This window comes from Alligator sinensis, unplaced genomic scaffold (assembly GCF_000455745.1).
Source record: "Alligator sinensis unplaced genomic scaffold, ASM45574v1 scaffold820_1, whole genome shotgun sequence".
NCBI classification, from domain to species: Eukaryota; Metazoa; Chordata; order Crocodylia; family Alligatoridae; genus Alligator; species Alligator sinensis.
Window position 1 is genome coordinate 786,669 of NW_005842428.1, and position 26,523 is coordinate 813,191.

General features: G+C 43.7%; 1 protein-coding gene across 6 annotated transcripts in view; it reads left to right on the forward strand.

The window, feature by feature from the left end:
* The window catches only part of FNDC3A (fibronectin type III domain containing 3A), a 215,434-nt gene that overhangs the window by 58,594 nt on the left and 130,317 nt on the right, over positions 1-26,523 (forward strand). The window contains exon 1 of one of the 6 annotated variants that reach the window (XM_025211751.1): positions 10,873-11,074. The exons of the other annotated variants lie outside the window; for them this stretch is intronic. Coding sequence (XP_025067536.1) covers positions 11,063-11,074 — 12 coding nt within the window. The 5' untranslated portion in view covers positions 10,873-11,062. Of the gene's footprint in view, positions 1-10,872; positions 11,075-26,523 lie in introns of those variants that run through there. 6 annotated transcript variants of the gene reach the window in all.

The following is a 26,523-nucleotide window of genomic DNA, read 5'->3' on the forward strand; positions in this document are numbered from 1 at the left end:
AGAGAGTCCAGAGAAGGGCCACTCGTATGGTTAAGGGCTTGCAGACCAAGCCCTACGAGGAGAGACTAGAGAACCTGGACCTTTTCAGCCTCTGCGAGAGAAGGTTGAGAGGCGACCTTGTGGCTGCCTATAAGTTCATCACGGGGGCAAAGAAGGGAATTGGTGAGGTTTTATTCACCAAGGCGCCCCCGAGGGTTACAAGAAATAATGGCCACAAGCTAGCAGAGAGCAGATTTAGACTGGACATTAGGAAGAACTTCTTCGCAGTTAGAGTGGCCAAGGTCTGGAACGGGCTCCCAAGGGAGGTGGTGCTCTCCCCTACCCTGGGGGTCTTCAAAAGGAGGTTAGATAAGCATCTAGCTGGGGTCATCTAGACCCAGCACTCTTTCCTGCCTATGCAGGGGGTCGGACTCGATGATCTATTGAGGTCCCTTCTGACCCTAACATCTGTGAATCTATGTTGCCAGGCAGGCAGGGGGCACTTTGACATGGTGGTGCAGAGCTTCCAGCAGTGGCAATGAGCTTCCTGTCTGGCCCTGCTGTGTCCTGCCTCACCAGGTCCCGCCTGCTGGCCTATGGAGGTCCCCAGGGGGAGAGGAACACAGCGGGGAGCTTGAGCCTATAGTGGGCAGCCCACATCCAACATGCCCCCCACCTTTTCCCACAGTCTCTGCTTTGGCCACGCCACCTGTGAGGATGTGGGAGTTGGGCTCTGCTCCACCGCAGCAGGCTCCTCTCCATCACAGCAGCCGCTACCTACCGTGGGTGGAAGCCAGGGCTCTGGCACTGCTAGGGTGGGGGGCAGGGGGCTGCAAATCCAGGTCCCTGGCCCTGTAGCCCTGGAAGCTGGCAGCCCCTTCTAGCAGGGCTGGGGGGTCTATGGATGGGGAATGAGCGACAATGGCATGGGCAGGGCCACTAGCTTATCAAGGCTGATCAGCACCATAAAGCAGTGGGGCAGGAGGGGACAGCTGGAGCTGAACCTGCGTTCTGGTGAGCAAAGGGAATAGGGGGAGCTCTGACTTTTCCATGATAAAGAACCCAAAATCAAATAACAAAATATATATGTATTTAGAATTTATTTTATGATAGTGATTGAGGTACTAATAGGCTTCCAAATTGCTTTAAAATTGTAAATATATCTATAAAATATTTTGTGTGTGTGTGTGTGTGTGTGTGTGTATATATATAAATATAAATATAAATATAAAAATATGAGTGATGTTTCATTTTAATCATGGGGAAAACACAGATTTGGGGATTTTTAATTGGAAAATTTGTGTGTTTATCAGAATTCGTGATTTTCAAAGAGAAAACCAGGATCCCTGATCATAAGGCTAAACGAATGTTAGTGAAATGTCTTCTGATCTACTGCAAGATGTTTTTAGTGACTGGCTTTTTAATTAAAATACTGTACCTTTCCCCCAATCCTACGAACATTAAGATCCTTGAGATGACTTCAGAGAAACTCAGGAGGCAGTCTTTGGAAGTATTCTATGTGGAGCACTGGATAATACTGGTCATGTGTGCAACACAGGAAGTGTTGACACTATGTACAACTAGGAAATACTGCGATTCCCATAAGTATGATTAGGGTGAAATTAAAAGAAAATGGTTTAGCTGAAGTCCATGAGCAACTGGTGATAGCCAATCTCAGGTTGGGGGGTGGTTAGCAGATTGGACAGAGGATGCAGGGCAGGAAGCAGAGCAGCAGATTGGGCAGGTGAAAAGGATCAAAATCCAACTCTCTTTGAATCATACATAAGTAGGGTTGGAAGGGACCTCGGTAGGCCATCTAATCCAATCCCCTGCTCAAAGCAGAACCATCCCCAATTATATCATCTCAACCAAGGCTTTGTGTAGCCAGGCCTTAAAAACCCCCAAGAACTGAGATTCCACAACCTTTCTGGGTAACCTGTTCCAGTGTTTTTACTACCCCTTCATAGATTCGTAGATTGTAAGGTCAGAAGGACCTCAGAAGATCATCGGGTCCAGCCCCCTGCACCAAGGAGAGATAATTGGGGGTCAGGTGACCCCAGCAAGGTGATCGTCTAGTCTCCTCTTGAAGATTTCCAGGGTAGGTAATTGCACCAGCTCTGGAGGGAGCTTATTCCACAGTCTGGACACCCTGACTGTGAAGAAGTTTTTCCAAATGTTGAGCCTGAATCCATCTTCCAGGAGTTTGTGTCCATTACTCCTGGCTTTCCCCTCAGGTGCCCTGGTGAACCATTGCTCATTGAACCCTTAATGTAGTCCCCTAGCGTAGCGGTAGGCTGCTACTAGGTCCCTTCTCACCCTTCTTTTCGTCAGGCTGAAGAGTCCCAGATCCCTCAGCCTTTCCTTGTATTGCTTGTCGTGTAAGACTGATCATATGGGTGGCTCTTTAGACTCTCTCAAGCTCATTGCTCATTGAACCCTTAATGTAGTCCCCTAGCGTAGCGGTAGGCTGCTACTAGGTCCCTTCTCACCCTTCTTTTCGTCAGGCTGAAGAGTCCCAGATCCCTCAGCCTTTCCTTGTATTGCTTGTCGTGTAAGACTGATCATATGGGTGGCTCTTTAGACTCTCTCAAGCTTGTCCATGTCCTTGTTAAAGTGTGGTGCACAGAACTGGACACAGTACTCCAGCTGCAGTCTCACCAGTGCTGAGTAGAGTGGAAGAATCACCTCCTTAGTTTTGCTGGAGATGCATCGATTGATGCATGCCAGACTATTATTTTCCCTACTGGCTACAGCATAGCACTGCCGGCTCATATTCATACTGTGGTCTATTATTACCCCCAGGTCCCTTTGGTGCCAACAAGCCTGTAGGTGCGTTGGGGATTCCTCATCCCGAGGTGGAGCACTTTACATTTCTCAACGAACTTCATCAGGTTCTGATCCACCCAACTTGCTAGCCTGTCTAGGTCTGCCTGTAACTGTAGCCTCTTTAAGCGTGACCACACTCCCTCATAACTTAGTGTGGTCCGTGAACTTGGCCAGTGAGCTCTTCACCCCCACATCCAAATTGTTAATGAAGATGTTGAAAAATACTGGACCAAGCACCGCCCCCTGCGGGACACTGCTGCCCACTTCTCGCCAGCATGACACAGATCCGCTTACTATGACTCTGGGTTCTGTCCTGCAGCCAGTTTCTCACCCACCTGATTGTCTTGGAATTAAGCCCACAATCCTTCAATTTTCTCACAAGGAAGGCTTGCAAGAGGCTAGGGACAGAAATTACACGTAAACTGGTATAAGTGATTAGAAACCGGTTCAGATTTGTAACAACAGAAGTTCAGTATACATAAGCCACTTTCACAATAGCCGAAACTGGTTTAAGAAAAACCTGGATGGATGCAGTATCAGACTTAACTGATTTAGGTGAAATTGATTTATTGAGTTTCTATCCTTAGATACTCGCCCAGTTCAAGTTTAACTCGTAGTCCCCCAGCATCCCAGGATGCTTTGAACCTCTCCGGTAAGAGTGAGTGTGCTAGCCTTGGCCTCAGCTGTCCAGCTGTGCAGGGAGGTGCGCCTGCATTTCTGGAATCAAAAGTGAATGTCTGTTCACTGGCTTATTGGTTTATTCTACACAGCTTAGACTAACCTGCAAAGATTGAATCAATTCAACCTCAGGCTTTTTGACTGTCTGTACTTAGCCTTAGTAAAAGAGGTTTTCTTGATTTCTAATCTAGACTTCCCTTGCTGCAACTTGAGACCATTGCTCCTTGTTCTGTCATCTGCCACCCCTGAGAACAGTCTTAACTCCATCCTCTTTCGAACCACCCTTCAGGTAGCTGAAGGGTATTATTAAATCACCTTTCAGTCTTCTCTTCTCCAGACTAAATAAGCTCAGTTTCTTCAGCCTCTTCTCAGAAGTCACGTGCCCCAGCCCCCTAACTATTTTTGTTGCCCTCTGATGGACTCTCTCCAATTTGTCCATATACTTTCTATAGCGCCGGGAGGGGGGCTGAAAAACTGGACACAGTACTCCGGTTGTGGCCTCACCAGTGCCAAATAGATGGGAATAATCACTTCCTTCAATATGCTGGCAACACTCCTACTAATCCAGCCCAGTATGCCATTAACCTTCTTTGCAACAAGGGCACGCTGTTGGCTCATATTCAGCTTACCGTCTGCTGAAACCCTAGATCCTTTTCTGCAAAGCTGCTGCTTAGCCAGTCAGCCTGTAGCAGTGAATGGGATTGTTCCATCTGAAGTGCAGGACGTCACTGCTCAGCTTTGGTCAATGTACTGCTGCTTTGACGGTTGTTAAAATATGCCCCAGAGATCAAAGGAAGATGACCACACCCCCTGCTACAGTGAAAGTAAAAAACTCCCAAATTTCCCAATTTCAAATATGGCGATTGGTCTGACCTTAGGCAGAGGGGCAAGACCCTCTAAGCCAGGAACCTCTAGTTTAAAGTCCCAGCTGAAGCACTGACACCCCAATCAAAATCCTCAGTCTTGGCAGCAGCCAATATCCAATCAAACACTCATGGAGGGTGTGGGGCTAATTTGTTGCATACTGTAAATTATTTAGAGCATTGGTGGTCAGCCTTTTTGTCCAGTGGGGCAGATGAGCAGTGCCCAGGCCTTCTGCAGTGGATCCAGCCAATCTGGTGTCCAGGACAGGTGCAACACGGCCCCATCTGGCTGTGCAGAGAAGGGTGGGGGGCAGTCCCAATCCAGCTGTGTGGGGTGGAAAGGGGCTTGGCCCAACCCCACACTGAGGAAGTGGGACATGATCCAGCCAGGATTTAGTTCTTTGAAGGGGAGGTGGCATGATCTGGCCCCAGCCTGGCCTGGTAAAAGGAAAGGGGGTTTGGCCCTGCTCCAGCTCACTGACCAGAGTATTAACTGCCACTGCTTCCCCATTGCCAGATTTCTCAACGCTTGCGGAGCTCCATGGGCTAGATTCCAAGGCTCTGCGGGCTGCACTTGGCCCAAAGGCCAGAGGTCGAGCACCCCTGGTTTAGAGCATTTGTTAATGTTCTCGTGCACTATTCCTCCTATTTATAACTGCATGATGTTACACTGGCAACTACAAGAATTCATTCATTCATTGGCAGCCGTCGGTTTTGGGAGACCATGGGGACTGAGCCCTTGGTAGGGCACAATTACAATAATTTTATTTGAATGGAAAAACAACAGGAGGAGAATTTTTATTAGATTCAGCTTTTTAAAGTCTTGTCCTTTTATGTAGTATCACCCTGATGGAAGTAAATGGACTAGTTTTGAACCTTTTTACAGCCATTCTTTTTTTTTTCTTCATTTATGTAATGTGCATCTGTAACTCTTACATTTGTAAATGTATTGGAAATTTTCAAATCTACCATTATGATATCACAAGACCCCATCTGACTATCAGCATGATCCCATACACGCATGAAAATATAGCCTTGTTAAATGTTGCCAGAAAGGATGCACGAGGTAGAATGGCCAGAATGTTGTTAATAAATTTGGTCTATGGAAGAGCAAGGAGGAAAGTATATTCCGGAGTTGGAATGCTCTGCTTGCAGCTCCTCTTGTTCCAGTTGAGGGAATGCCAGCTTGAGTATCTTAGCTGATGTGGGCAGTGGCAGGATGCACCAAAGAGTGATGGCACTTTCAATAATTGCCTCCTAAACAAGCTGGCTACAACCTGCATTAGAAAGTTATTGGGAGAATGAATACCAGCTGGTATTCAATGCTGGTTCTCAAAACCAGTATCCTAGAGAAGAACAATTGGACCCTCCCAAGTTACCGTGTGTATTATCCTAGTAATTCCTTGTCATTTGGTATCAAAGGCAGCTGACAGATCTAATAAAATCCTCAAATGGTTTACCTTTAGCCATTGCTAAGAGATCATCTCAGCACTGCTTAATCCATTGAAAACATTGGACACCTGTTGAAACAGCAAGAAACAAGAAGTTACAAATATGACTAGACAGTTCAGTGGCTTAAAAATGGTTCCCAAATAGTACATTTTCCCCACTTCTGTTTTAAAACAAGTTGTACAGACCTCAAGAATTGGTGATGCAGTGTTTCCTTTAGGAGATCACTCCACAGTATGATACCTTATTCTCAAAAAGACTTTATTTATTAATATTTTTACTAAGTTATCCTTTTTCCTGTGCATATTTCTATATACATATTCTGGTTTTTAAAACTGGAGCTATTGTTTGTGGAAGGAAGAAAGAAGTTGATCATAAATAGAAAAATAGGTTGTTTAAAAATGAAAGCTTTCTTTTCTAAAAATAGGAAACTTTCTAAGGAGAATGTGTCAGATAGGAATACAACTTCTATTTAAAAACTTGATTAGAATTTTGAGGGCTTCTTGTCTGTCCATGTCTATGTATAACTTCTACTTTAGAAGGAACTCTTAAGTTAAATGCATTTTTTACAAACCCATCCCTTTTATTACTAACATTATAAATCATCAAAAGTGATTATTTTTAAATATCTAATTTACTTTTTATATTTCTGTTGCTTTTGCTTTTTGCATTTCTCTCAGTTTGGATAATGAAACTCCTTGTTAGTTTATCTAATTTACAAACAATCGCACCAGTTTCATCTTCAGCTTTCCATTAGCAGAAAGTCACAATACTTGAATTGTAGATTGTATAGGGGGGATACTTCTTTTAAATATTTCCACTAGAATCCCTTTTACAATCAACAAATGTTTTTATGATGTTTATGTTTTTTTAGTATTTCATAAAACCCTGTATTTTGTAGAAGAGAGATGAACCCTCATGCTTCAAAATGTAAACCAATCCCTAACTGTTAAGGATTAGAATGAAACTTTGCTTTCTGGTTATCCAATAAATGCATATTGCCAGATTTCTAGAATGTTAGTCCTGGCCACGCTAGTCAGAGACTGAATTTAGATGGACCCCAGCTGTGATGCATTCTGGCAATTCTTGTGTTCCTGTATAGATAGTAATTTTTTAATTGTACATTTTGCTTTTATCAGTAGACTTCAGAAAACAAGAAATGCAAATATTATTATTGCTCTTTTACATATGGGAAAACTGGCCTGGAGTAGTAAAATGACAAACCAGAATCCTTTAGGAAGTCAATGGCAGAGTTGGCAATAGCATTCCAGTGTCTTGACTTATTAACCAGTTTCCTGTTCACTTTCCCACACTCTCTCCTTTTTTTTTTTTTGGGGGGGGGGGGGAGGGGCAGATAGAGAAGGGAGGGAGAATTTTTACCTGAAATTATCCCTTTAATAAGAGTTCTGGGAACACTGATGGAAAGCCAGATCTTTTACATCTCATAAATGAACATTCTAAATTGAAAAACAAAACAGAAAAACTTGTAATCAGAGGTGTAAGAGGGTGCAGTAGGCAGCAATAGCTGCTAGTAGTAGCTACTTCTTGTGCTGACCCATCCCCAATTCTGCTAGTGCTTGTGGTTATGATATAACTGAAGCCTTTAGCTTTGACTGCTTTGACTTAAAAATGATTGCACATTGTTCAATCTGTACAACTAACTTGATATTATGCTTGAATAAAGCTGTTAGGTTACTTTTGTTGACTGCAGGCTGGAGTCTGCTAGTGTATAAATGTGTTGTATATGTGTATTAGCTTCAGGGGCATGAGTGATTTAAAATAATGCTGGGAGGATAGAAAACTTAGAAATGAACTGAAGCTGTGGTTGGATCCAAGGGGAAGGAGTGGCAGCTGAAGTTACCACCCTATTTGATTCCTGCTCCACAGCCACGTTTCTATTCAAGTGAAGCTGGGGAAGGGAACTGACTTCATGGCTCACTGTTATCTACTTGATTTCTGCTCATCTCTTCACTCCATAGGTGTTAACAACCCTTGATCTTCCTCTAATCAAGTTAGCCTTTCTTCTACAATTATCTTGCTACTCGCTCCTTATAATGTTTCTCTGCTTAGTCACCTACCCAGCATGACCAGTGTGCTGTTACCAAGGAACATGTATTGGGGGCTTTGTTCCTAGGGGATTCGAACCCACAACAAATCAGAGTCAGGGTAGGGGCAGGGCTAAAAGGAAGCTGAGCTATGCAATGGTGCAGCAATCACAGGTAGGAGGGAGTTGCAGGGTTATTTATTGCAGCAGACGACAAAGGTTGTAGGAGGTGGAGCTATGGGTGAACGAGAGATTGGCCTTCTCAGGTAAGGGTGCTGCCAGCAGATGAAGCAAATATTCCCTACCCCAATTGCTTGTGGATGTTTCTTGGGGTGGAGGGTAGTGGAAGCCACCTATAGTTATGCTTTGAGGTGGGGGCATGAATGATGTGGGCTGCTGGTAGCTGGGGAGCATGGCGGTGCTGGCGGTGGAAGCACAATGGTGACAGTGGGAATGTGGCGGCAGTAAGCAGGAGAGCTCCTGCAGATGCCACCGGCGCTGTCAGCGGCAGAGGGGGTGGGGGTGGCAAGCGCCAACTAGGCGTTGGTGACCACCCGCAGATGCCAACAGCAGCAGCCAGCAGCAATTGCTGACTGCCCACAGACACTGCTGGGGGTGTCAGCAGCCGGTGGGCAGGGGAGGGATGGCAAGCGGTGATCATCCACAGGTGCTACCTTTTTGTAGGAGGTGCGCCATGGTCAGGGGGTGCACATGCACCCCCTACACATCACCAGTGGGCAGGGGGGAAGGGTCAGTTATAAGTCTGTCCTCACCTGCCCCATGGTTGGGAACTTTGAGGGGCAGGGAAACTTTTTAGCAGGAGTTTTAGGGAAAAGAGACTCCTAGGGGCCTTGAGGGGCTGGATGAGAGGGTCATGGGCACCAAGGGCCTTTGAGCGGAGGGAGGCCTGTGAGGCAGAGGGATGAGGAAGGTCTGGGGCAGGGGTAGGCAACCTCTGCCTTGCGTGCAGAATGTAGCATGCGAAGGCATTTTGCTTGGCACTCTCACCTCAAAGTAGGGGCCAGGACTGCGCTGCTACAACAAGAATCGGCAGGGGAGCCATGAGCAGCCCATCTGCCCCTCGCATGCCAACATTTTTGCAAGTTGAGGTTGCAGGTATTTTTGGTACTCTGCCCAAAAATATTGCCAGCCCCTGGTCTGGGGTGTTATAGGGGAAAGGAGGTGTGAGGAGCAGATGGGGCTTGGGGCTGGGGTGGGGGGTTTATGGGGGTGAAGTAGGGTGTGAGGGGGTTTGGGAGCAAGAGGGATTGTGGGTGAGGGGAGCCCAGGAGGTGCGAGGTGCTGCAGTTAGGTTTGAATGCTCAGAGGGCCAAGGGGAATGTGGGGTCCGAGTGTGATGGGGTCAAGCCTGTGCAGGTTTCGGTGAACTCATGGGGGCAGTGAATTGGCAAAGGTAGGACTCAATGGGGCCTGCAGGGAATGGTGGGGCCTGATGAGATTGGGGCATAGGGTGTGCCTAAGCGTGGGGATATGTGGGATAAGGGGGATATAGTGAAGCCAGGGGCACATGAGCTGCAGGGCAATGCATAAAGGGCAGTGAAAAGTGCCATGGCCATTCTTTGGGGCCATGGTAGAGTGTTTGGAGGGCTTGTGTGGAGCAGTTCTGTCCATGGCCACGGTGGGGTGGGGAGTAACAGCCAGACCCCTGGCATCCGTCTTACCCTGGAGCTGGCAGTCAGCTCCCCACAGACTGTTACACTTGTGTTTGTGTGGCTCCTAAACTGAACAATGTAGCCACAAACCCCTAGTATATTAGTAAAGCTTCTTGGTTTTTTTTTTTCATTGAAGAAAAATGTGTATGGATGATGCCTGACACCACCTGCACCTCCCTTTTCAAGATCCTAAATCTGCCCATGCACAAAACTGATATTGACATACCTGATCATAGTAACACCTTGTTCCAGACTTTACAAGTATGTCTTTATGGCACAAAGCAGAGCCGTGCTGAGACAGTTTGCACGTGCTGTGTATGCACTGGTTCCCAAACTGGAAGCACTGTTATCACAAGTCTTTGGTGCATGTGCTACACTACCTTACTGCAGTTACTGTTTCCTATCCAGGCATGAGGCAGGTCTGGTGTACCTTGGTATAGTGTTGCCTTGCACTGTATAGATATGTGTGTCCTACGTACAATACCTCCAGGAGTAAGAAAACTTAGTACATATAGAGGAAGCTGGATTTATGTGGAGAAATGATCATAGTAGGTTGTGATGTTTCCCCAAACAGATGTCAGGCTAAAGGTCAGGGACATCCCACTCACTAGGAGAGATCAAAGGAGGGAAACAGTCAGTTGCTAGGGTCTGGTAAGGAGAAACCGGGAAGACCATTTTTTTTCACAGTGCTAAAAATTCCTAAATATGCACTTGTAATAGATGGCTAGTCTGTTTCTGTAGATGATACTATATAAGAGAAATATACATAGGTAGTAAATTATAAAGTAGAATTAAGGAATAGTGGCAAGAGAGAGAAAATATTAGGTCTATGTAAGAAATAGCCAAAACTGTACAGTATATAAGGATCAATACTGTATAACAAAATTCATCTAGTAGATAGACGTTTACTTTTGGTTCACAGCTCATCTAATAACGTGCTTTATCTCTGTTAGCTTGTTTGCAAGTTGCAGCCACCCACTGCCTCATATATGCAAATATAAAGCCAGAAGTTGGTACATTCCTAGCTAGCAGAGTCTATCATGGAATCAGAAAGCTAAATTAAAAATACGGCTCTAAAATGGAATATATTTGGAAGCTTTGTTCTCTTAAATCCTAACCTTCTGTTGACTAACGTTAGATGATCCAGAAGCAGATGCTGCTGCAGCTATTTGTTGATTTAGTTGCTATGGTAACATGATACATTCGTGTACAGCAGGAAATTCACTGTACATTGGCTAATTTGATAGGAAGCAAGGCTTGAGGTAGGTATTGCTGACTATACTGATAATTGGTCATACCTTTAACATCCTGCCTGCACATGCCTTATGGATGCACAGCTACAGAAAGAGCTGAAGTGAGATACTGTCAGGAATGGAGTTTAGGTTAGGTTGCCCTGTTGAATAAAGGGAGGCCAGTGTCCAGCACGTCAATGAAGATTATCTCAGTATTTAGTGAATGGAACAGATTGGAACATCCGGAGTGGTGACTATTGAATCTTCCTTCATCCTTTGTCACTGTGGTAGCACCAGTTGAATGAGAGAAATAAAAGGATGCGAGCAACAGTAAGTGAAAGTGCTAAGGCTTTTGAAATGGCTTAGTAGATTAAGCATGTTAGTAATTAACATCTTGATTGAAGCTTTTAGCTGTTTGTAGTAGAAAAATGTATTTTTTATTAATATATGCTCGATGAGAGGAAAGGTAAAACACGGATTTGCTAAGAAATGTGTTTGTATGATGTGTTCATTCAAGATAAAATAAAAACCCAAGTCTGGATGCATTTCATCTAATCACAGACAAGGCTGTTAAAGATGCAGTATGTGCATTTTACAAAGCACTTGGGTGTACCACTGCTGGGCAAGATTACTGGAGCATTTTAAAAAGCTTTAAAGATGGAACTACCAAGTTTATTAGTTATAGCTTTGTTCTCATTTGCAAATTATTTTAAAATGAATTTACCTTTGTATTTTCTGCCTAGATACTTCTAATTAATACTGCTGAGCTAATTAGGTGTGCCGCCTTTTTAGACAAAGCCCTACTGCTGCAATTTTACTAGTGTTTTTCAAAATGCACTGATTTCAATACAAAATCTTTTCCTCATTTGTGATTTTTTTTTTTTTTTTTATTGATAACTGTTTGCAAGCTACTCTGAAGCTATAACCACAGATTGCTAAATTTAGAGGCTTTAATTTTTTTAAATTGTAGTCCTTATCTGTACTTCACAGTGAACACCTAGGAGAAGCACATTATTTCTGCTTTTGCAGACTTTGACCATGATTGATCTTTTTATATTGTGGTTTCAGAGCTCTAGAGAAATCTGTTTGGTCCATGTTACCATTTGCAGTTGCAGCTTGTCAGCCTGTTTAAAAAACAGAGCTCTGCTTTTCAACAGCATTGTGTTTTGTTCTCATTTGTAATCGTTGCTATTATAGTAGCTGTTTCTTGCTGTATTTTTCTTTTGAGTATCCTGTTCCATAGAGTTTGGTTACAGCAGAATATATTTCTTCATAGTGTCTACAATTCCACTTAAACAAAGTAATACAGTAGTATTTATTCTGGATTGTTTTTCCTTCTAGTAAGGAAAAATTATAAATGTCCTTGCCCCAAATCTATCCCAGCACCTTTTCTAATGATGTTAATAGTGATGCCAGCATTTGAGTTTTCATGATACTGCTAAGGAACCACATTGTTTTATTGTGGTATGTTTATGGTTCTAGTGATAGGGCTATCAGTTTTTTCAATTACAAATGTTCAGAGGCTTATAATTTGACTGTAAAAATCATCACAGGGTGTAACTTGATCCTTAAAATAACATTTAAAAATTACTAAGAATGTAACTGCTTGAAAGGTCATGTCTGATGCATCCCCAAACTGACGGATCCTCCCTCTCTTCTTCAAGGAAAAAAAAACCTACTTTCCACTAAAAGTAAATCCAGTTTTTTTTACATTGGCATCCTTTACCTACACGGGAAGATGCAGCTTGTAGAAAGAAAGGGATATGGCACGAACATGTGCGCTTGTCACATGCAAGGCGGTGGTACATACAGAGTAGTGATGGTTTGGTTTGGTTCGGTTTCCTCAATTTAACCCTGGTTTCAGAGAGTATTAGTCTTCTCAAAAAGCTGATGATCCCTTGATAGGATGTATTTTGAAAATGAAGTTTTGGAGTGCCCCATTAAAATGGGGAATTTATATCCATGGTGATATTGTTGTTCAGTTGATGTAAGTGCCATAATAATTTTGTTTTTTGTTACCCAGTAAATTTAAATAATATATTAAATGGAAATGTTGCCAGCTAAAAGTCAATAATGTAGAAAATCCTTGAAAGCCTATATTACCTTTCAAAACTCTTATTCCACATGCATACTAACTACATTATTTAACCTTTTAACTACCCGTGCAAATAGTTATACATTTAGGTTTATACTATATAATCACTTTGTCTGATTGTCCCAGTATTTAAGATATATAATCCAGCATACGTAACAAAAGATTTGAAAATATTGCTATAAATATCAAATTTGTAAACTAAATTTGACAAAATCCTCAGGGTATAGATGTTTTAATTGACTTCAGTTGTAACGCTTTAGCCAGGTGCATCATATTTCAAGCTGCTTTTTAAAAAATAAAACTATGAGAAAATAAGAGTTACATAATAAGATCATTATTCAAACAATACCAAGAATCCAGTTATAACTTACCATGCAAGAAACTCTTTCTTCACTGCACTTTTCTGAACCTGTGATCTACAGAGGGCTCTATAAAATAAGTGAGTTCATATCGTATATGCTTCTGTAACAGTGGATGATAGTGAGGCAGTGGTACAGTCTTAACTATGGGTTTGTTTGCCTTTGTACATTACAGCAGGATCTGTAATGTATTTGAACACAGTTTCTTGTATTACTGTGGTATGTTTATGGTTCTAGCAATAGGTTCTAGTGTTGTACAGTCTCCTGTAGATAAAAGGATGCCAACAAAGTTGTATTTTTTTTTTTCTGATATAGTTGTATTGAAACTTCTAGGAACCAAAAGCAAGAGTAAAGATGTGTAACGTACACCATATTTTAACAATCATATTATACTTCAATTAGCTTTTTTCAAACTTCTACTGCCACAAAGGCTGTGAGTATATATCCACTTTCTGGCTGATGGATAGAAGAATAAAACAAATGTTTTGAAAGATTGCTTTCCCCTTATGAAAAAGAAGAGGATGGGAGGTGAACCACTTAGTTGTTTATCTAGCATCCATTAACTAGTTTCAGATTTTTTAGCTGGTGGTACTCTTGGTTTTAATTATTTAAGCCTGGTTCAGGAGGTATACTGGAGAACAAAAGAGAAAATACATAGGCTTTAGTAAGAGGCATCCCTTGCTAAGTAGCGAATACCGACAAAAGACAGGAAAGAACACTTTCCAAAGAGAAAAAATTCTGGTTCATTAGCGGTGTGTTAGTTTTATACCAGTAAAGCCAACATTTTTTTAACACAGAAAATGTGACAATTCCTGTTATCAGTATAGACTTTCCTATGGAGCAAAGTCTGACTTCAGTTGCAGTATACCATGGATTTTCTTTAAGTGGCCAGGAGGCCAAAACCATCTGGAGAAAAAATAAGGTTGAAGTTTTGTGGATAGCCCTGGGCTTTTCAGTCTTATGCTATTTTTTTTTCTCCGGTAGCTCAAGATATTTTGAGCTTAGGAACCTGCTAATATATCAGTCCCCCTGACAGGTAGGAAGGATGCTGGATAAAAAGTCCCTTTTTGAGTATGTTTTAACTGGCAAAAATAGTGTTAGAGTGATGTTGTAGCCACGATGGTCCAGGGATAATGCAAGAGGCAAGGATTTCTTTGGGTGATTATCTTTTTTTACTTGGACCGACACCAGAATGGAATAGGAGGTGTTGATGCTGGTGCTCTGAGTGCTGCTCTCTTGATTCCCTCCTATATTGTGGGTGTGCTGTCTGAAGTGGAACTGATTCCACTCTTTCTTCTTACACTGGCTGCCTGTCATCAGGTGTTTTGGGTAGTATATTTGGGTCTGTTGGACAGTAGTGAGGGATGTCCCCAGATTAATATTTCTTAGTTTAGTGCAATGGTGCCCAGCCTACTTCCACCTTGGGCCAGATGAATGGTATTCAGTCTGCCTGCAGGCTGGATCTGTCTGGTAGGCCTCATCTGGTACCTGGAGTGGAAAGGCTGGCTGGGGGGGCGGGAGGGGGAGTGGCCCATCCCAGATCCAGCAACGTAGGCGGGGAAGGGAAGGGAGCAGAGCAATCTCTGATCCAGCCCTGTGGGGTTTGGGAATTTGGCAGTGGAGAAGGGGTGGCAGTATTTTTTTGCTGCTGTTACTTTGCCACCAAATTTCCTGTTCTGTGGGCAGCCCCACAGGCCAGATGCTATGACTCTGTGGGTCACATTTGGCCCATGGGTTGGAGGTTGAGCAGCCCTTGTTTAGCAGTATAGGTTAGTATGTCCTGTTTAAGTCAATCACTTTTGGAGTAGGAGTTGGTTTCTCAGTTTTTCTGAAATTCTCTGGCATAGTTTTGTTTCATATATGGAGTTGTATGTATAGCTGAAGGGTTTCAGGTTATGAATTCCCTTGGGATGGTGTCATGTTTCTTCCACAGGGTTAGAAAGAAGATGTTGCTGTGTAGTCTGGCTTCTTTCTCCTTCAGGTTGTGGATTCTCCATTGTAAGTGGTGGATTTCAATATCTTCCATGTTGTGGTAATGTTAGAGTGATGATGTAGCGATGATGGTCCAGGAATCATGTGAGAGGCAAGGATTTCTTTGGGTGATATTTTTTATTGGACCAGCTGCATATTGGACTAAATGCAGTTGACTCAAAAGATATCACCCAAAGAAATCCTTTACTGGCCTTATATTTTGACTTTTTCAGTGGTATTTGCTTGGTCAAGCTATTTGGGCTTTTCAGGGTTTAGATAAAATGTAAACTAATCTCTTTGAAGCAGATGGCAATTTTATAACCTGGATTCCTTCCCCCACTTCATCCCCAGCTAAAAATCAAGTTAACCTGTATCTTTCTTTACATCCACTTAAGCTAGCACTGTTGAAAAATGGCACCCTTTTGCCTTAAGATAGCGTCTTTTGAAATCTGAAGGCATGAATCAGTCGCACTTTTCTCTCACATTCTGTCCTATCTAGGAGATACAATGCCGTGGTCATTATTAGGTAAAAGACAGTATATTACAGTATATTATCATTACCAAAGCTCCTTATAATGGAATCTCTTTCATTGTGGCTTTGTCATTCAGACTAATTCTGCTAACTACCTCACTTTGTCATTCTTAGTTATTGTGTGCTGAAAGGAATCACTTCTAGACCTTGCTGCAAGTTTGCATGAGTTTCAGGCCACCCAGGCTTTGTTTTGTTAAAAAAATAGAATAAAATCTGTGGAGTCAAGATTCCACCAACTGATTTGAACTACTGCTCTTAAGGTATTTCCCTGTTTATAGCCTTGCACTTGCAGCCTTGCTCTTACTTCAGCAATTTTGTCCTTCGCGTCCATTTCTTTAGACTCTAAAATGGAAAAAGCATCCATCTCCCAATTTGACTTGGCACCCAAGAAATTGTTAGTCTGCTCTTACAGGTCATTCAGGAGTTAATACAAAAAAAAAAAAAAAACCCCAAAAAATAGCTTGCAGATATCTTGGTTTGTAGCAAGTACAATATTCTCATCTAGGTGTCTCTTTTTCAGATGCAGACCCTATCTAAACTGAGGTTAAGTAATCCAGGAATGTTTTTAATGTTGTTCTTAACAGAAAAGTAAGTCCCTGTCATTCTCTGGTTCATCAGAAATGTATCTGTCTTGTTTCGAATCAGCACTCGTTGTGCAAGGCTCTTCTTTTCTATACTTGAAGTAGGTAAAACTTGCCAAATAGATGGAGTCTCTTTCCATCTGAATCATGATAGTAGGCTTTCATGAGCAAAATAAAAAATGAAGGGGAAACTGGTACTATTTGCTTGGAAATCTTGCAGTGCAGTCTTAAAATTGAGTCAAACTGTTACCACAGCTGAGGTATCAGTCCATTCTTGGGGCTAATTTGATACTATAGGTGTCACTTTATGAGTTGATGAAATATCTTCTCTTTTGAGTAAGAAATGTGTTGTTTTCTACATATTCCTTTGACCCAAAGCTAAGCAGGGAATCTGGTAAGAAGTATGGGGGAAGGAGTTGAGATCTTGGGCTTAACTGAGGCAGAAAAGGTCTGATTGAGGGGCTGCAGAAAGAAACTGATTAATTACTTAATCAGGTAGTTTAACACGTTATCAAATAATTTGATAAGTAATTTCCATTATTTTATTGCATAATTATAGTAGAAGCACATCACTAAAGTAATGCAGTAGGCTGATGAGTTTTTTGCATTGTTCCTTAATCCACAGCCAGAGTTGCCAGCTAAACTGCACATGTATAAACATGAATATGCTAATTCCTGTGCCACTTACTGTGCTGAATGGTGATGGATGAAGAATTTGAATATTTGAATTTTATATTTTTTAAAAATTGGTTAACTCCTATCCATTGTCCTGATTTAAGGTTATTAGGATCATCTTAGAGCAGTGATTCTTAACCAGGCCGCCATGGCATCTTGGGTTGCTTTGAGATTCTGTCAAGGGTGCACCAGAGTGCTACACAATGTTAGTGCCATTAGGTGTGCAATCGCTTCACAAAATAAGCCCAGAGATTTTAAATTGGAATCCATAGTATCACAAATAGTCTGACCTGTCATGATTTTTATGAGTTCTTGTAACAAAAGAATTGCTCTAGTATTTTTCTGTAGTAAAAAAATTAGTAAAAACTAAATACTGGCATTTTCGAGCGATGCCTTGAGTATAAGGAGGTTGAGAATCACTGTCCTAGAGAGCCCTTTCTTACCATGTCTCTGCATGTATACCTGCTATCACCAATATATTTGTAACAATAATATGGTAAATATTTATAGGGAGCAGACAACTGGAGAGCAGGGAATTCAATAAATGCATCTATAGGTATGAAATATTGTTGTGTATAATAGCCATAATATTTGACAGCAGTACAGCATTCAATTCAGTGAGAGTTTAAAATTTCCTATCTTTTTGCTTCAGAACTTAAAACTATGTATATGGTAAGATCTCATTCTTATTTGACCTTCTCACCTGTCACCTTGACAATTCGGCCTTTGTGGGAACTCAGAACTAACCTACAGAGGAAAGGAAGGAAGAAACGGACCTGTACCTTAGACATAAAACTAGGAATACAAAAACCTGAGTTTGGATTCTTGCCTCTGCTATAAGTTTACCGAATTAGGTTGAGTATTGCATTCTCTCTGAGCACTAATACTACCTCTGTTTCCTCGTGTGCAAAATGGGGATAAGATCTGCTTCCTTGAGGTATCATGAAGCTACACTAAATATTAGATATTCAGATGAAAGCTACAGTAAAAAGCAAAATATAATTAAATCTGTATTGCTAAAGCTGGAAGAAATAAGTCAAAATAATTTTAGGTACCTCTCCATAGAATTCAGTATTATAAAACTTGATTTGTAGATAAAATAGTACTACAAAGGTACCTTTCTACTACTATTTTCTCTACAAATCAGGTATTATAATGCTGAATTCTACAGAGATGGATAATTTTGAAACCTCCTTGTATGATTGCTACAACTATGGATACCTCCAAAATATTCCTTTTTGGAGTGAATTCAATATAGATAAAAGGTACAAAAACACCATCACAATTTCAGTCACAATTAAAATGAAGCAAAGTTAGACTGTTGACTTAATACTCTACTTGCCAGCAGCATTTCTTTGAGAAATCTTGTTCCCAAATGCAAAAGGTTTTTAAAAGCCAGTATGTCATAATTCAGAAATTCAGCTTTTAGATTTAACCTAAGTTGTTTTTTTGTTATCATTGGAGAGATTCTGTTAAGATGAGCAGTGACCTCAGGTGGCACACAGTGCCTCCTGAGCCACAAGGGCTACACATGGTACACGGAGCCAGTCTGACCCACTGGTGCGTGCCTTCGGGTAGGACCGGGCTGGCTTCTGCCACCACCTGGGACGCCCAGCACTGCAGGCAGGAGCCACAGGTAATCGAGCTGAGCCAGCTCCTGCTTCCGTGTGCCCCATGCACCATCGGACTGGGCCGGCTCAATGGAGGCAGGAGCCAGCCCAGTCCAGTGGTGCACAGCTCCTACCTGCAGTTCTGGAAGCCCCGGGGGGTGGCAGGAGCCAGCCTGGTGCTGTTTGAATGCACGTGCCAGTGAGCCAGGCTGTCTCTGTACGCCACATGTAGCCCCTGGGTCTCAGCACCAGGGGTCTCTGCCTGCAGCAGGCCATGAGTGCATCAAGGGCCCACTGCTGGCTGCTGCTGCTGTCGGTGGGGGGGCTGTGTGCCATGGTGGGGAGAAGAGCAGGCAGGGGATCTACCCGTCTCCTGCAGTCCCCCCTGTGACCTCCACACACACCCCCGCACAAACCCCATACCTCTTCTGCCCCCAAGCCCACATGCCCCTCTCAAATCTCACCCTGCATGCCCAGCCACTAGATGGGATGGGACCTGCTGGTGGGAGCCGTGGCTGCAGGGGCAACTGCCGCGCTGCAGCCCTGCCCTGTGCCCACATTGGTGGTGGAACATAAAGCCCCAGCCTGGGGCGGGGGAGGGGTTCCTGGTCCCAGGAACCACTTGTGAGGTGTCATGGGCTGGGGAGAGGGGTGGAGGTACCAGCAGGGATGAGTAATGGTCAGGGGAAATTGAGGTAGCAGCAGGGTCTGTGTGTATATGTGATGGGCCAGGGGTGGCAGCAGGGGTGTGTATGAGAGAGGTGGGGAATGGCAGTGTTTCCCAGCCCACATAGCAGACCATGTCTATAGTGCTCTGGACCACCAGTAAAAAAATAAGCCTCACCTACCTACATACCCAAAGACAGTAATACAGCTAAGCGCAAACCCCCAACATACAACCCATGATCTCTCTCAGATTCTCCTAAAACAGAAAGCCTGAGTGGTGACGGGACAGCTGTAATCCATTTTTGCTACTTAATTGGCATCCTTGGGTGCAGACACAGTGGAATGTATGGTGCTCGTCTCTCGGTGACAGTCCCAGCCTCAGCTTCGTCGCATTGGCAGCTCATGTTCAATAATGACTCCAAGATCCCTTTCTGCCACCGTGCTGACAAGAAGGGTGTTCCCCAGCCAATAGGTGTGTTGCTGGTTCCTTCTCCCTAGATGCAGTACCTTGCACTTGTCTGCATTGAATTCCATCATATTCTCATCTGCACACCTCTGTAACCTATCTAGATCTAGCTGGATTCTGTCCCTCCCCTACAGCGATTCCACCTCGCCCCACAACTTGGTGTTGTCTGCGAATTTGGACAGCATGCATTCCACACCCAGATCCAGATCGCTGATAAAGATTTTGAACAGTATTGGCCCCAGGACTGAGCCCTGGGGGACTCCACTGCCCACGTCCCTCCACGTTGAAAACCATCCACCCCCACTCTCTGGGTGCGACCATCTAGCCAATTTGCAACTCATCTGACTGGGAAGGCATCAATGCCACAGTCACCTAGTGTTTTTTTTAAGAGATTATGGTGGGAAACCATGTCAAAGGCCTTCTTAAAGTCTAGGAAATTGACATCCACCCCAACACCCTCATCCAGGGACTTTGTGACCTGATCATAAAAAGAAACCAGGTTAGTCAGGCAGGACCTGCCCTCAATGAACCCATATTGGTTGCCCCTGAGCATAACCTCCCCTGCTGGGCTCTTGCAGATGTGCTCCTTAATAATTTTCTCAAAGGTCTTCCCAAGGACCGAGGTAAGACTGACTGGCCTATAATTGCTGGGGTCCTCATTTCTCCCCTTCTTGTAAATGGGGACCACATTGGCTCTTTTCCAATCCTCTGGTACCTGGCCAGTGCCCCATGAGCGCTCATAGAGCCGTGCCAGGGGCCCCACTATGACCCCTGCAAATTCCCTCAGCACCCTCGGGTGAAGAGCATCTGGAACTACTGATTTAAACACGTTCAGCCCCTCCAAAAGTTCCCAAACTAGGTCGTCCCTGACCCTAGACATGGCAGTGCCTCCCCTGGATCCACCCGCAGTTCTTAGTGGGGGAGATGTCCCAATCCCTGTTCAGGAATATGAAGGCAAAGAATTCGTTAAACAGGTCAGTTTTTTTATTTGCCACAATCACCAGATTGCTAAGCCTATCCTGTAGGGGCCCCATGTTACCCGGTGCGGCCCCTTAGTCCCTGTGTATTTAAAAAATGACTTTTTATTATCCTTAATTCTGGTCGCTAGCCCTAGCTCCATCTCTGCCTTTGCCTTCCTAACAGTCTCCCTCCAGTCCTGAGCAATGGAGGTTTAATCCTTCTTGGTGATAGCCCCTTGCTTCCACTGTTTGTACGCCTCCTTTTTTGCCCTCAGGCATCCTTGGATGCCTTTGCCAAGCCATAGGGGCTTCTTAGCACTCCTCCCCGCCTTGGTGCACATTGGGACTGACTCCCTTTGAGCTTGGAGGATCGTCTCCTTGAGGAACAGCCACCCGTCTTGGACTCCCATCTTATTGAAGCTCTGAGACCCAGTGTCTCTCCTAGTAACCTTCTTAGCTTACAGAAGTCGGCCCTCCTGAAGTCAAGGACCTCTGCCTTGCTGCTTGCTTTCATCATCCTGCGCTTGATAGTAAATTCCAGCAGATGAAGATCGTTGTCGCCCAGGTGGTCGAGTACCCGCAGACCCCTCACTAGGTCGTCACCTGTGGCAAGGACCAAGTCCAGCAAAGCATTTCCCCTGGTGGGACTATACACCTCCTGGGTTAGGTGGAGGTCTTGTATCCCAGCTAGGAACCTATGTGAGCGGTCAGACCTGGCTGACTGCTCCTCCCAGCAGATGTCTGGGTAGTTTAGGTCACCCATGACAACCACATCCCTTGACTTTACTCCCTCTGTGAGCTGACCTGAGAATTCCAGGTCCAGCTCATCCCCCTGGTGAGGCGGTCTGTAGTAGGCGCCCACTATCAAGTCTCTTTCCCCATGACCCCTTTACATTCTTACCCAGAGCGCCTCATTTTAATCCTCCTCTGACCCCATCCTGATCATTGAAAACATGTGTTGCTCTTTGACGTATAGCGCTATACCCCTCCCCACCCCCCCTTCCCTGCTCTGTCTCACCTGTACAGTCTGTAGCCCTCGATGTTCATTGCCCAGTCATGGGTAGAATCCTACCAGGTTTCCATGAGCCCCACTAGGTCTGGGTTTTTGCTAGCTAGCAGGAGGGTGAGTTCCTCCTGCTTATTCCCCATGCTTTGAGCATGTGTGTAGAGGCATTTGAGGTGCCTGTGCCGCCCCCTTGTTCCTAAGCCTGCCCTGGCCCCTGTTACTTACCTGGGTACTACCTGTGCACATCACCTGGCTTGACGGCAGTGTCCTCATGTTCCTCTGCATCCCCGTCCCCCAGCAAACCTAGTTTAAAGCTCACTGTACAAGATCAGCCAGCCTGAAAGAAAAACACGCTTACCTTTTGGGGAGAGATGAAGCCTGTCCTGCCCGAGCATGTTCTCTGTGCGGAAATGCGGGTCATGGTCCAAGAATAGATGTGGCTACAGAGACCCTGGATATTAAAATAATGGCCACAAAACTGTTTGACATTTTGATTGTGTCAGCCCTAGCCAGAAGTGTTCGTCCTATAAAATTGCCAGGGCATACCTATCTATCATTCAACCAACATCTAAATCAGTGAAGTGCTATTGTACGCTCCTGAGAAACCTTGATCACTTTTATTCTTATCCAAATCCATGGCCACTGGTAGTCACAGCAGTACAGGAAAAGTAAATTGATGAAAGGTGTGCCTAATGACAGGGACCCCCCAAAGCTGGATCCCTGTGTGTGCCTATTTGTCAGTTCCATGCAACTCCTTGTAGCAAACCACAGTAGAATCTCCATTCATACTTCACTCCTTTTCAGCTAGAAGGGAGTGATCTCCTTTTATTAATGGCCAAATCTCTCCTACAACAATTCTTAAAGACATAGCATTCAGGATTTATCCAGTGCCCATTTCTAAAGTGGTCTTAGATTTCTATTTATTTCGGTTTTTTAACCAAAATTGGTCAAGTGATGTACCTTGTCTTCTCAAAACAATACTTGGCACTGCAAGAAAATACGTTATGCACCATATATGTAGCAGGACTTTTATTTTTATATTGATAGGACCAAACTCCTCAGACTGCCAACCCATCTGTCTGTAGCTATAACTGGACATTCTAAAGCTCCAAGGCTAGTCTCGTTCTGTTGTAGTTGTGCCTGGGAATTCCAGGATGCTGCTAAAGTAATCACTGCTGGGGCTGCAGTGAAAAAACTTAGAAATGAGAGCTGGTCCATTCAGGGCTGCTAATACCACAATGCTGATGATGCTGTGAACTCAAGGGCTAGGGACAGAAGTTACACACAAACTGGTTTAAGTGATCAGAAACTGGTTTAAACCTGTAACAGAACAGAAGTTCAGTGCATATAAACCAGTTTCAAAATGGCTGAAACTGAAACTGGTTTAAGATAAACCTGGCTGAATGTAGTATCAGACTTCAGGTCAAACTGGTTTATGGAACTTCTCTCCCAGGCTCCTTCCTGGTTTAAGTGAAATCACAGTCCCCCAGCACGCTCTGCAGCCCTGGACTGGTCTCTGTTGTCTGTGCCAGAGAGCAAGACTGGCCCCACCCCTCTACTCTCTAGCCAGAGCAAGGGTCAGGGGGCATGGCCAGATGCCACCCAGCATGGCCCCCTAACCTGAAGTGAGCAGGGAGGGGGTTTATTACCCGCTCCCTCCCCTCTCCCGCCAAGGGACCACAGCTGGGGTCTGCCAGCCTCAGCCACCGTCTCTGCCGCTTGCCCCGGCACAGGCTGAGCACCCCCTGACAGGGGCTGCTGTGCCCAAGCTAGGCAGACTTTGGCTGGGGTCCCCTGTGGGGAGAGGGGAGGGAGGAGGGAATAAACCTCCTCCTGCCCGCTTTGCCTTATGGGGCCATGCCAGCTGGCATCTGGCTGGGGAGTGCAAGCCTCTTCCTGGTGTGGGGGGGCTAAAAGGGGGCTGCTGCACTGTGGGCAGAAGTGGAGCAGGCAGAGCTGATGCAACCTGTGCGGAACAGGTGGAGGCAGGGCTGGGAGGGGTGGCTACAGGGACTAAGGTTAATTTTGAGGTAGCCATAGCCCCCCAGTTCCCCCTAACACCACTGCTGCTTAGTCCCCCATAGCCTCCCCTCCCAGTCCCGCTACCGCCGCTGCTCACCCTGGCTCAGCCCCGCCACCCGAACCCCAGGCCTGGCCTAGGGGGGCAGATGACAGGACTGGGTCTCAGGGGCAGGGCCCTTCCCAGTCAGCTGCGGCTTGGGCTGGGGCCGTGGGAGCTGTGCACTTGGTTTGCTCCTGACACCCAGCTCCTGGCATATGGCTGCATTTCCAGAATCAAAAGTAAATGTCTATTCACTTGCAAATCAGTTCAATCTACACAGGTTAGATTAACCTGCAAAGATTGAATCAATTTAGACTCGGGCTTTTTGAATGTCTGTACATAGCCAAGAAGCATTGTTTAGAGTGGAATTCACTGTAAAATCAGAGATTTGAATTTTTATCAAGAGATGATGGTGTGTTATGTGGCAACAGCTTTTAAAAGGCAAGTTGTTTCTCTGAACAGTAACAGAGTTGTACAACATACGACAGTGAAAGGGAGGATTTAAAAAAATGTAGGGGGTCCATATTCCTTAGTCTAAGTTCTTCCTTTAGTGCAGGGGCGGGCAATTATTTTGGGTGCAGGTCCACTTACTGAGTTTTGGCAAGCCATCGAGGGCCACGTAACAGGCAGCCAGGGGCAAATAAATATTAATTTTTAAAAATTTTTTAGGGGCCCTGCAGACCAGATCTAATGGCCTGACAGGCCACATCTGGCCCACAGGCCGCATTTTGCCCACCCCTGCTTTAGTCTTTATATCATATATAAGCACTAAAACAAGGAGCCCAAATTTTAAAATGCTCAGTTTTCAGCTGTTCTTATTAGTTATCATTTAAATCTGGATAAAAATGCGATCTATGATTCATTTGTAAAGTAAACCCGGGAACAAGGAAGCCTTTTAGTTTCTTCTTCCTTTTTCCTATTTCAAGGTACAAAAAAGGTAGCCTACATGGGTGTGTGTTCGCTTCAAGTGAGGGGAGTAGAGGTGGAAGGAATTATTACTTTGATTTTATAAAAAGACAAGAAAAAACTATTTAAGAGAGACAAGGCCTCAATTTCTATTTTGCCTGGTCCAGAATACTGTATGCCACTAAAAAACTGATAGGTTTATGGTATAATATAAGTACCAAGAGTGCAAAACCTTATCAATTATGAACCGATTTCAGTCAGACTTTTAAAAACAAATGTGTTTTTGTTAATATCTTACTATTAACTTACAGCAGAAGGCAGAGCATTTTCTGTAAAAATAAATAAATAAATAAATAAAATAAAAAATAAAACATGCATCTTTGAACCAGTTAGCGTGAGGTCAGGCAGAAGGTAGAATAGGCACTCATTAGTGGAGAGTAATGCATTAACCACCTGTGTAGTTCTTACTTAACTGTTGAGTAAGGAGTTGGAAGGTAAGGTCTTTGCCTGTATCATAATACCACTGCTACTTTGACAGAAAACTGACTGAAATACTTCTCTAGTTTTTGGTCCTCTGGGGTGTTTTCCAGCAAAATGGCATATCAAGGTTTAATATTACTCAAATTAACAGATGGGGGGAGTATTTTTAATTTGCTTTTTTTTTATTTCCTGCCCTCTGTTACACCATAAAAGTAAAAAAAAAATCACAAATGTTAAGTTTTACTCCTTAGGAGTTTAAATTTTAATATGCATGGCATTAATAATTTGTGTACATTAAAACATGTTGCACTGGGTGCACAGAGATGTCAGAACTAGACTGAACCAAGGATTTTGCCAAAGGACGAAATTGTGGAATACACTTATTCTGTTCCTTTTTCTGTTTTTAACCTTATTTAGCTTCTTTTAGTACACTAATTATGAAACTGTTTACATCACAAGAAGGTACACTTATAATTTCAATATAAAAGGCTGAAGAAGTTACAAGTTTCTGTTTTTGGTACAGTTTTCTGTTTGTTTCAGTTATCAAGCCATGTACAACTGATAGAAAAGCAGGTTGACTCTGTAACATTAGGATGAGTAAACAAGTTTCCATAATTAAAAGTATACATATATTGTTTGGTACTGTACACCTGGTGTTTTGACTGTCATTATTTATAATGTTTTATGTATTAATAAAAGTACAAACATGCTTGTACTGTGAAAAAAGGAAATTGCACAATATTTCCCTTGTGCTGAAAACTGTTTGCCAAGCAGTTATGATTAATATTCAGATATTAGGAATTGCAGATATTTTTTATGAAACTTAGCATAATATTTTGATTAATGTCTAAGTTAAAGATCATAGTTGTTGTTGGACTATTTTAACATGGAAACGTGGTTCTTTAAATTGTATCAGCAGTCTAGAAACAAATTATACAATTACTGCTTCACCCAGCTATTTCTTTAACCTTTGTTTTTTTCAGATTGTCTTATAAGCAGAGATCCTGATTTTCTCTGATTTAAAAAAAACAAAATAATTTACAGATATAAAAAATATCCACATTTTCCCATGATGAAAATGAAACACCACTAATATATATTCTAATATAATAAAAGTGGTGGTACTTCTGGCTGTGTGTCTATCTGTCCGTAATGTTCCAGGCCAACTGTGCATGTGCCACCCAGAGCCTACAGACAGACACACATATGGGCGGAGGTGGTCAGGGCCGGACTGTGCTCCCCTCTGTGGGAAGTGATTCAGGGAGACACCCAGGGTGTGGGGTGGCCCGCGCCACTATGCGGGGTGGGGATGTGGCTTGCAGCTGCAAGGGTAGGCGTGGCATGTGGCGTGCAGGGGAGGCATGGTATGTAGCCGCAGGGAGCCACATGGGGAGTGGATACAGGGAGCACG